The following is a 12,049-nucleotide window of genomic DNA, read 5'->3' as shown; positions in this document are numbered from 1 at the left end:
CTTTTCCTCCGTGGCAAGGTACCATGCAGGCAGCTCTCTGCTCTGCTTGTTGCCATGGGACAATCAAGTGTTTGAAAGTGGGAGAATCCTGCCTCAGGCTGCCAGGACCCCCAGCAATAGGCTCCACTGCTCAGGAAAGGAGCCTACCTGGAGGAAGGGAAGGACTGGCCTGCCAGTGTAGAGCTGTGTGCAAGCCTGGGGTGTCCTGAGTGCCATATGCTAATGGCTTTTGGGTTATAAAGAGGTCACCCGGCCACGCTGCATACTGGAAACGCAACTGATACAGAATCATCTAGAAAGCGTGTTGAGGAGCACTGAGGAGTGCTACAGAGGCTGGACACATGCAAGCATTTCCGTCCTGTATTAAACACCCTTTTGAGGGTCAGCAGTTATGGCCTTGCATGTTGCAAAAGGTCAGCTAGACATGGGCATTAAGTCCAAGCAAGAGGCAAAATCTGCTAGAACTTGCTGTGCCGCAAATAAACTGTGAAAAACACGAATGTGAAAAAATCCAGACCTATTTGCTGTGTAATTCTCGTACAAGTGAACAAGGAGTGGAAAAAACAAAGCAGAAAATTATAGGGTGCTAGTGACCTCATCTAAAATACTGGAAATGTTTCCAAGCCTTACATTTGATGTATTACCTTGTTTTCTTGTTGGGCTGTAAAATACCATTTAAAGCTTTGCTGAAATTTCCTAAAATGCCATGCTGTTTAAGTAACACTTACCTGACTGTCCAGCCTGCTCAATGCTCCAGCAGGGTTTTGTGTTGGGCACCCCATCCCCAGCATCCTGCCTGCTGGAACATTACTCAGAGCAGAAGCGTGGAATCTGAATCAGGAAAGTACACTGTGGGACCTAGACATGGAAAAAATATGTATGTTGCAATGGAGTTCTGAGTGGCTCTCAGCCAATCTATTAAGAGCACTCAAAGCTGAAATTTCACAAGTAACTTTTGCAAGATGCTTTTAAATCTTCTAAATTATTGGAAATCACAAGACACAGACTTTTTAAAAGGGTTATTTTTATCTAGGTAAGAGTCCCATTTTTGAATGCTGCAATATAAGGGGGGTTCCCCCTGGAAAATGTGCATTGTCATCAAAGGCCAATTTATTATGACTTCTGATAACAATCACAAAACAGGTTGTAGCCCAGTTAGCTAGTATTAAAGTCATTAACATCAGTATAATTCTGTTTTTTATAAAGGGCTGGAAGAGTTCCCCTAATTACTACAACACAGCATGACAATTCCTTTTAATAGTTGCCTTTTATGTAGATACAGTAAAGTCCAGCTATGTGATTTTACTTTTGTTCTCCCCTATTTTATAAAATAAATTAGAAGAGAATAAATGAGGCAAACCACACTGAACCAAGGTCGGGTCAGCAGCAATCCACCATACCACCTCCATTTAAGCAGTGTTTTCATAGTAAGGATCATGGCAACTGTCTAACCAGCTCATTCCCCTTTTTATTACCTTTTTACAGATGACACAATAAAACCTAACTGGAATGTTTCCCATCTCTTTCAGAAACTTTTTTTTTTTCTAGATTCACTTTCAAATCTTGCAAGTGTTGGAGTTGGAGAAACGCACATTTTTGTTCAAATAACTAACTGGTTTTGTATTCACAGCAAGACCTTGAAGAGATACAGCAGAAAATTATGAAGATATGTTGACAGAACAGTTTATTTGGACATTAATATTAGTATTTTTTATAAAAGAAGTCCCAAGGCAATCTGCAAGAAAATAAGTTTGTGAAGGAGGCTGCCTATAGAAGTTGTGGACGCTCCATCCTCAGAGGTATTAAAAAATCAACCAAGCCTGGAGCAACCTGCTCTAATGTTGAAGTTAGCCCTGCTTTAGGTGGGAGGCTGGAAAAGGTGACGTGTAGATGCTGCTTCCGATGTAATTTATTCAATGAAATTAAGCCTTGAATTAAAAAATGTGATGGAGAAGGGAGGCAGAAATATGCAAACACACAGATGTGTGATTGCATAAACATTATTTTCTTAGAAAATTAAACATTGATAATTTCAAAAATATGGGCTGGGACCACAGTCCTATTTCTATATATGTAAAGTGGCTATTGCCTACAGTTTTATTAGGGCCTTCTGCAGCTGGGTCTCAAACAATAAGACTCAGTTTCAGTTGCTTTTAGTTTGGCCAAGCTGAAATTGTTAGAGCTGAAATTTCCTACACTGACTTCCTTATTCAGGCTAGTGATTTTCTTTTAAGTTCCATCAAGAGTAGTTCCATCATTTCCAAAAACAAATTAGCAGAAATACACATTTCTTTCATATTAAGAAAATGTTTCTAACCATTTAATTAAAGCTGTGCTTTTTAGTAACATGTTCAAGTTTGGCAGCCTAGAAAACCTGCACAAACTCGGCCAAGTCATGAGTGGCTTAGCTTACATAATTGCAGAAGAGATTTGTTGGCACTGTGTAGTTGGTCTCCAGCAGTCTCTTCACATTGAACATACTCCGTCTCAGAGTTTCAGAGGCAAACAGAACTCTGTATAAAAAACAAGGCTCCCTGCAAGAACAGTGTGGTGAAGGCTGAGGAACAGAAATCCACGATGCTGCCGGTACACAGCAGTGGCATTTGAGCAGCATGACCGAATGGAGAGCACAGCAAAGAATTAAGACAGAGTGGAGTTGCAAGGAAGGAGGAAAGGTTGGGTGTAGCAGAAGTGGGAGGATTTATGAACACTAAAGCATATTCTTCCTGAGAACTCGAAACTCAATCCCATGGTCACTGCCTTCCCATGAATTCATAATTTTAAAAAGGTACTAAATCTTTAATCACAGTATGATGTAATGATTTCCTTTTTCTCTCACAGGATTTATGAACAAAATGGATTCTGTTTACCAAATGAATCAAGCTCTTGAAAAAAAAAACCCAACAACTGTATAAATGTCCTTATTTGAAGAAGGAAGATGTGTTGAAAAGGATGCAGAAGATCACAGAAAAAGAAGCATGGGTTCGATGACAAAGGCAGCTGAATGCAGCCCTGAGGAAGAGAGCCCTGTCCCTGCCTTCATCTCACCATCTCCCTGTGATTTGGGCAAGTTCCTTAACCAGATTTTTCACAAGCGACAATCATTTTCTGAGTTCCCTCCTACAAGAAATCTTGTCTTTAAGTTGCTTTGTATATCTGCCCTTAGGATGAAATGCTTCATGCTCCCCAGTCATATATTTCTAGTTGTTATACTCAGCTAGGTCAGATGCAGGTTTCTCCAGTGCAGATGCTACAGTTTGAGGAAATGAGTGCCCTCTACAGAGCTTAGTTCAAAGAAATCATTGAATTCTCACAGCTGTCTGTGTTGACATATAGCACCCAGAACAAACTGGGTGCTATATGTGGAAACAGACAATCCTAGGGAATGCTAAACAATCTCTTAAAAAAAAAAAAATCCATCTCCAGGTATCACATACAGGACCCAATATCATTAGGTTATTCCAATCTTTTTCCATTTGTAAAGCAAAATTCCCATTTTCTCATCCTTCAGGACTTTTGAGAAAAATGAACTAATTCTTGTTCAAGAAGCATTTGGATACTATACTGATAAGTGCCATAAAGGGAGGGCAAAAAAAAGATAAAATTAATTATTCTGGATTTACAACATGGTGCAAGGAATGTGCAGCAAATCAGACATGGGGCCACACAAAAGAAGAATACATGAAATACAGAATATCTGCTTTTCCTGGGTTTCCTGGTTTTTATTTAAATGTATATATATTCTAGCCAGTGTAAAATCACGTTTCTTGTGCCTATGTAACTAATTACTATAAGATACAGCATAACTAAGGCTGTAGACCTTTTTTTTATTAAGTAAAGAAGATTTAAAATAAAATTAATGAAAGAAAGCTGTAAGCAGAGAGGCAGCATGTAAACCCCAATCTGATGACTTTTGCCATCACCAGCATCCAGTGTTGGTCATTGCAGGGCAGGTTGACACCTGGAATCCCCGGGCTGAGAACAGGAACTGGTGAAATCCCAGGTGGGCTCCCAGTGCCACTCTCTTTCCCATCCCCTCTGCTGCCTGGCAGTGATCTACACTGTATGTGGCAGCCCTGAGTACAACTGATCACATTAACTCTAGTATCAGAACTAATCTAGCCTCAGGAATGTGAAACACTGATCTATTTACCCTGCCAAGAAGCAGCACAAAGGAGAACTCCACCTAGCAATTATACCATTACCAATGTACACTAGCAGGGAAACAAACCATACTTTTTGTTTTTCTGCCACAGGCTACAATATATGAGCCTGCGAGAGTTACTGTGACTCCCATTCCCGTATCCTTAAAAGCATGCTACATGCACTTGGCTTTAACAGGTATGCAGATGTCTGTTATTTTAATGACATTCAAACTGGGGCTCCATGACTCATGAGAGAGCCAGTATGGCTTATACAAACAGATATAATTAGTTATTTTTGAACAAGTGTTCTTATGTTCATACCTGTTACAAGCAGTTTGGTGGCAGTAACCAGCTGCAGCTTTCAGATGTCAGGTGCATAGATTTCCATGTTCCTGCAATACCTCTCCTTAGTCCTGGAAGGGCAGGTAAGGTTCCTACTTCCCCTTGCAGGAAGACAGACAGTGACACTTTGTCATGTGCCGGAGATACACACAGGCACCACTGGTGCAAGTGCCATAATTCTTGGCCAATGCAGCTTCAAAGAGGCCACAGAGTTCATGCCTCATTTTCCATCACATTAGTTACAGATTGATATTATGTTAATAATAGTTAACAACATATTAACAGTTAAGATATGTGGACTGAAACCTTATCGGTGGTGTTATTCCTTTACCTAAAATGGGTCTTCTACTGCATGAGTTGTTGAGAAGATTATTAGCTCAACAACTGCATCGTCATATTTTGTATCTGCACAAACAGGATCTGTGGCAGACAGTGACCTGACATCGCCGATGAGCTCAAGTCCTTTCTCCAGCAGAGGCAATAAACTTCTCCACGCTGTCCTTATTTATAGCTTAAACTCTAGGGAAGAAAATTACAAAGCACTTGACACTCACAGCCTTCTGGCAGAGACTGCAGCTAGGGAGAGGTGCAGTGGGAACCATTTTTGGCTAGCGGTTTAGAATATGGTGATCCCTCTACTCAAAAATAAATTACAGCCAGTAAATTGGCTTCACTTGTATTTTTGTTTACAAAAAGGCACCCTGAAACACTTGATAAATTCTAGTCATGGGTGGGCTGGTTTAGCAACTTAGGCATAAGATTTTTTTAACCGTCACAGAGTGCAACCCTTCAAGTCTACAGGTATTTTTATAAAACTGGCTTTTAAAAACAGTTCCTCCGTAGGTGAAAAAATCAGCCATTTTTTGGTAAAGAATTTTTACGCATTGGCACTAGAGTTAATTGATAAACTATTAAACTGTTAAGTTGTGATTTATAGCAGCTATAATGGCAACAATGTCTGAGTGATCACCCTATGCTGTCACTGAAGACATACCTCATCTGTTATAGCATGAAATACTGTAAGATGGTTTGTAATGATGCATATATCTTGTTACCTGCTGATAATAACCTATCAGCAAGGACAACAGTTTAATTATATAGTACATCTCCTGCTGGCTTCCAAATATTTCTGCTGCTCTCCAGTAATTTCTTAGCTAAAAAAGAATCAGTCTGCTCATTTTACACTAGTATGTTAATTTATGAATGGAAGACAGAAAGCTTTTATTAGCTGCCGAGGTGCCTGAATTCTTTGTGTTGTCATCATGATATAAAAAATCTAGCCCCCGCTGCCCATAAATCCTGACAGATAGTGGAGAACAGGCCCCAGATTGGCTAAAGGATGTGAAGAAAATCCCAGACTAGACCTCTCACAGAGATGTGCAGAATATTATCTCAAAGGTGGCACTCAGCCCTGGCCAAGTGGGATCTCTGCTTACACTGATGCAGTACAGGCAGCTTGGATGAAATGTCTGTCTCTTATTGTCCTTCCTTCAGCTTCATTCTGAGCGTGGGATCACAGCACCCACCTTGGGAACAGCACTGGCCCAGCAAGAGCAGAGGAGCCTTCAGTACACAGGAACCTTTGAGGTGGGCACCAGCGGCTAAGGTTCAGTGTTTGGCACAAAAGCAGTGAGAAGGTAAGTTGATCTGGGATTAATGATACAAAATTGGAAGTCCTTTTGTCTGTGAAAGAATCATCTGTGTGTCTTGGTACTGGGGACCTCCAACATAGTCCTATCCCTTTGAACTACTGCTCAAAAAGGAGTTTTAGGCATATATTCCCATGAGGACCTATTAATAGTGCTTTCTACCAGAGTTTGGTCTTTGCAGAGACAAATATATCAGCTTGTTTGTTAATATATCAGTATTTATTCCTGGAGTGAACTCCTGTCCTATCAAAGCCTGTAAAATGGGAATGAGAAATCTAGGTGGAGTGAGAAGAATGTCTTTAAATTTGGGAACTACTTATAAAAAAATAAGATTTGCTTCTTACACATTTCTCTGAGTAATAAGTAGCCAATAATAAATAACTGATAGTAGGGATTTCCCCCCTCCGTTACTGAGCAATTACTTTTGAAATAATTTTGAAAATTAGAAATATTTTAGCATGCACGCACAGCAAATGGACATGTTTGAGATGCTCTTGCTGTGCCTAACACACTATAATTTGGTGTAGAGAATTGGAAATTTATTATAATGAGAATTGGCAGTGCATTACAGTCCTGTAGTTAAAATAACCTTTAAAGTCACTACCTTCCGTTATGAGTTTTTAAGTGCACAGAAAGACCTCATGAAAAACATGAATGCAAGGGTATTCACCCTCCGAGGTTTTAGCTCCTATTCATGGTGCAGTGATGAAACAGAGGATATAGCAACAAGACCATGTCATGTAAAAAACAAGAGGAATAAAATATGTACTTCTGTGCAGACTAACAAGTTTGTTCCAACAGCTGAGGTTGGGCTGCTATGCTTTACTGATCCCTGCAAGCAATAACACTGTGCTGGCCTGCAGAACAGTGATGTACTTCACACCACAAAACACATTATTTTGATAGAACAACATGTCTCACAGAGGGGTTGTTCCAGACTGTACTTCTCCCTGCTGTGCTGGCTGCAGGAGGCGGAACTCCCTGAGTACAGAAAAGGGAAATACTTGGCTTACAGAACCCTGCACCTGGCATTGGAAGATTTGTGTCAAACGTGTTACTGGTCATGGCCTGGAAGAGACTGCAGGCTGAAGTGAGGAGGAACTTTTCACTCTTCAGAAAAAATCTAGCATTTTGTTGTCCATACTACCCTATTACTCCACATCAGCCTGTACCTCTGTCCCCTGTGATCCCTCTTTATTTGCAGTGAAGCTCTAGGAAGCCTCAGAATGGATCTGACCATAATATATTCTTTTTCCCAGAGAATTCAAACATTCTTAAAGACAGCAGGGTATCATAGAATAATTTAGGTTGGAAAAGACCTTCAAGATTATCGAGTCCAACCATTAACCTAACACTGCCAAGTCCACCACTAAACCATGTCCCTAAGCACCACATTTACACACCTTTTAAATACCTCCAGGGATGGAGACTGAACCACTTCCCTGGACACACTGTTCCAATGCTTGACAACCTTTTCAGTGAAGAAATTTTTCCTAATATCCAGTCTAAACCTCCCCTGGCACAACTTGAGGCCATTTCATCTCATCCTATTGCTTGATCCTTGGGAGAAGAGACCAACCCCCACCTCGCTACAACCTCCTTTCAGGTAGTTGTAGAGAGCGATGAGGTCTCCCCTCAGCCGCCTTTTCTCCAGGCTAAACAACCCCAATTGCCTCAGCCTTTCCTCGTAAGACTTGTGCTGTAGACCCTTTACCAGCTTCATTGCCCTTCTTTGGACACCCTCCAGCACCTCAACGTCTTTCTTGGGGTGAGGGGCTCAAAACTGAACACAGTACTCAAGGTGCAGCCTCACCAGTGCTGAGTACAGGGGGACAATCACCTCCCTGCTCCTGCCGGCCACACTATTTCTGATACAGGCCAGGATGCCATTGGCCTTCTTGGCCACCTGGGCACACTGCTGGCTTATATTCAGCTGGCTGTTGACCAACACCCCCAGGTCCTTTTCCGCCAGGCAGCTTTCCAGCCACTCTTCCCCCAGCCTGTAGCATTGCATGGGGTTGCTGTGACCCAAGCGCAGGACCCAGCACTTAGCCTTGTTGAACCTCATACAATTGGCCTCAGCCCATCGATACAGATCCCTCAGTAGAGCCTTCCTACCCTCAAGCAGATCAACACTCTTACCCAACTTGGTGTTGTCTGCAAATTTACTGAGGGTGCCCTCAATCCCCTTGTCCAGATCACTGATAAAGATATTAAACAGAACTGGCCCCAATATTGAGCCCTGGGGAACACCACTTGTGACCGGCCACCAACTGGATTTAACTCCATTCACCACAACTCTTTGGGCCCAGCCGTCCAGGCAATTTTTTACCCAGCAAAGAGTACACCCATCCAAGCCACGAGCAGCCAGTTTCTCCAGGGAAATGATGTGGGAAATGGTGTCAAAGGCTTCACTAAAGTCCAGGTAAACAACATCCACAGCCTTTCCCTCATTCACTAAGCGGGTGACCTTGTCATAGAAGGAGCTCAGGTTAGTCAAGCAGGACCTGCCTTTCATAAACCGATGCTGACTGGGCCTGATCACCTGGTTGTCCTGTATGTGTCGTGTGATGGCACTCAAGATGATCTGCTCCATAACCTTCCCCAGCACCGAGGTCAGGCTGACAGGCCTGTAGTTCTTTGGATCCTCCTTCCACCTCTTCTTGTAGATGGGTGTCGCATTTGCTAACCTCCAGTCAGCTGGGACCCTCCCGGTTAGCCAAGACTGCTGATAAATGATTGAAAAGTGGCTTGGTGAGCATTTCCATCAGCTCCCTCAGTGCCCTTGGGTGGATCCCATCTGGCCCCACACACTTGTGTGTGTATGAGTGGTGTAGCAGGTTGCTAACCATTTCCCCTTGGATTATGAGGGCTTCGTTCTGCTCCCCGTCCCCGTCTTCCAGCTCAGGGGGCTGAGTGCCTGGAGAACAACTTGTATTACTATTAAAGACTGAGGCAAAGGCGGCCTTAAGTACCTCAGCCTTTTCCTCATCCTTTGTCACTACGTTTCTCCCCACAGGGAATCCAGGAAAGGATGGAGATCGTCCTTAGCCCTCCTTTTGTTGCTAATGTATTTATAGAAACTTTCTGAATTGTTTTTTACAGCAGTAGCCAGATTAAGTTCTAATTGGGCTTTGGCCCTTCTAATTGTCTCCCTGCATAACTTCACAAAATCCTTGCAGTCCTCCTGAGTTGCCTGTCCCTTCTTCGAAAGGTCATAAACTCTCCTTTTTTTCCTGAGTTCCAGCTAAAGCTGTCTGTTCAGCCAGGCCGGTCTTCTTCCCTGCTGGCTCATCTTTCGGCACATGGGGACAGCCTGCTCCTGCACCTTCTTGAAGAATGTCCAGCCTTCCTGGACTCCTTTGCCCTTTAGGACTGCCTCCCAAGGAACTCTGTCAACCAGGCTTCTAAACAGGCCAAAGTCCACCCTCTGGAAGTCCAACTAGCAGTTCTGCTGACCCCGCCTCCTTACTTCTCCAAGAATCAAAAACTCTAACATTTCATGATCGCTATGCCCAAGACGGCCTCCAACCATCACATCACCCACAAGTCCTTCTCTGTTCGCAAACAACAGGTCCAGTGGGGTGCCTTCCCTCGTTGGCTCGCTCACCAGCTGTGTCAGGAAGTTATCTTCCACATGCTCCGGGAACCTCCTAGACTGTTTCCTCTCTGCTGTATTGTATTTCCAGCAGACATCTGGTAAGCTGAAGTCCCCCATGAGAACAAGGGCTAGCGATCGTGAGACTTCTCCCAGCTGCTTATAGAGTATTTCGTCTGCCTCTTCATCCTGGTCAGGTGGTCTGTAATAGACTCCCACCGTGATATCTGCCTTGTTGGCCTTCCCCCTGATTTTTACCCATGAACACTCAACCCTATCGTCACCATCATTAAGCTCTAGACAATCAAAACACTCCCTAACATACAGGGCTACCCCACCACCTCTCCTTCCTTCCCTATCCCTTCTAAAGTGTTTATAGCCATCCATTGCAGCATTCTAGTTGTGCAAGTCATCCCACCATGTTTCTGTGATGGCAACCATGTCATAGTTTTCCCACTGCACAACAGCTTCCAGCTCCTCCTGTTTGTTGCCCATGCTGCGCACATTGGTGTAGATGCACTCCAGTCGGGCTATTGACCCCACCACCTTTTTGGGGGGAGAAGCCCTAATTCCTATGTGACCATTCTCGGGCGCTCCCGTGGTTTCTGACACATCAATAACCCTTGCCTCTTTGCTGCCGCATGGATCTCCATCTCCTACTTCCACTGAGACAGCACACTGAAGGACCACGCTAGCACACCATCCCTCAAACATTGGCATGCCGCCCCCAGGCTTATCTCTAGTGAGCCTGGTTATATCCCTTTTCCCCTTCAAGTCTAGTTTAAAGCTCTTTCAATGAGCCCTGCTAACCCCTGTGCAAAGCTCCTTTTCTCCCTTTGAGACAGGAGTACCCCGTCTGTTGCCAGCTGGCCTGGTGTCACGTAGACTGACCCATGATCAAAAAAACCGCCAATTCTGCCAGTGACACCAGGCTCGGAGCCAGGTATTGATCTGCTGGCTCTTCCTGTTCCTTCCCTCATCATTCCCTGCAACTGGAAGGATAGAGGAGAACACTGCTTGTGCTCCAGATCCCTTAACCCAGCATCCTGGAAGTCTCTCTTGATTGCCCTCGCACTTCTTGTTGCAACGTCATCGCCGCCTACGTGAAGAACCAATAACGGACAATAATCTGAGGGCCGTACCCGGGTGGGAGGTTTCCTCCTCGTGTCTTTAACCTGGGCCCCCGGGGGGCAGCAGACTTCCCTAAGAAGGGGGTCCGGTCTGCGGGTTGGGCCTTCTGCTCCCTTCAGAAGGGAGTCTCCTCTGCAGTGTCCCGCCTTTTTTCCTGTACGGAAGCAGTTCTGACGCAGGGCGAAGGCCGACTCGACCTCAGCGACGCCTCCACGCGAGACGAACCACCGTCCTCGCGGCCGCTCGGTTCCACTGGCGGAGCCTCGTGCCTGCTACGCCAGGGCACCCGGGAAGGTGGGGCAGCCGCGGAGGAGGACCTCGTCGCCATTGCCCCCTACCCCTTCGGTCTCTGTCTTCAGCCAGGCGGGGAGAGGGTGGGGAATCCTCCGCGTCGCGGGCGCTGCCCGCCTCGGGCCTGCCTCGGGGAAGGTGGGGTGAGACTCCAGCAGTCCTCTCGCACTCCCTGGTGCCCCTCAACCCCCTCGCCTCCTCGGAGGAGTGCCCCTGCCTGGGCGCACCCCCCAGCTCTGCTCCCCGCAGCCGCCCCACACCGGCGCAAGGGCAGGCCACGGCCTGAGGCCCGGCGCCGGGCTGGCAGCGCGTTCCCACCGGAGCGCTTGTCTGGGCGGCTGCAGAGCTTAGCGAGGCCACGGCTTTGCGCCGGCTGGACACCGCTGCCCCCCCCCCCTCCCCGCCGCTGGGGCTGACAGGGCTTCAGCGCTCCTCCTGCCCGCCCTTCCGCGCCAACCGCCGCGCCCCGCTCGCTGCCGCTCCCTAGGGGATCCCTGTGGCGACGACGGCGGCGGCGGCGGGGGGGCGGCCCGCCATGGCTGCTGTCCCCCCCCAGGTGGCGTCCGCCGCTGTGGCGGGAGGTGCGGGGCTGCCGGCGGGTCTCTGCGCTGCCCGGAGGGTGTCCCGCTTCGGGACCCCCCGTCCCCCCCGCCCCGGAGCCGCTGCCTTCCTTACAGCGTTACACTCTAAATTGGTGGCAAAGCTGACCTTTCTCGTTTGAGTTCGCGGAGCTAAAATGATGGTGAGAGGCCACGAAGTCACGCTGCCCCCCCTCAGAGTTCAGAACGGACCAGCGGGCGCCCAGAGAATGGACTGATCCCTGCGGACCGCTTGTCGACACTAAGTCGATCTGCAGCTCAGTACCTCCTTCCGAGGGAAAACAACCTTCCCGT

General features: G+C 46.2%; 1 protein-coding gene across 9 annotated transcripts in view; it reads right to left on the bottom strand.

The window, feature by feature from the left end:
* The window catches only part of IL15 (interleukin 15), a 55,923-nt gene that overhangs the window by 36,377 nt on the left and 7,497 nt on the right, over nt 1-12,049 (bottom strand). For 7 of the 9 annotated variants that reach the window (XR_011324091.1, XM_069779717.1, XM_069779731.1 and 4 more), the window contains exon 2: nt 729-858. Coding sequence is in view for 8 of the 9 variants with exons in the window: in XM_069779717.1 (XP_069635818.1) it covers nt 729-791 (63 nt within the window). In the remaining variant the exon portion in view is untranslated. Of the gene's footprint in view, nt 1-728; nt 859-10,876; nt 11,368-11,864; nt 12,045-12,049 lie in introns of those variants that run through there. The other 2 variants (XM_069779709.1, XM_069779723.1) reach the window with 2 other exon arrangements.

The sequence above is a fragment of the Haliaeetus albicilla genome, chromosome 1 (assembly GCF_947461875.1).
Source record: "Haliaeetus albicilla chromosome 1, bHalAlb1.1, whole genome shotgun sequence".
NCBI classification, from domain to species: domain Eukaryota; kingdom Metazoa; phylum Chordata; class Aves; order Accipitriformes; family Accipitridae; genus Haliaeetus; species Haliaeetus albicilla.
This window is presented reverse-complemented; position numbering and strand designations above follow the sequence as displayed.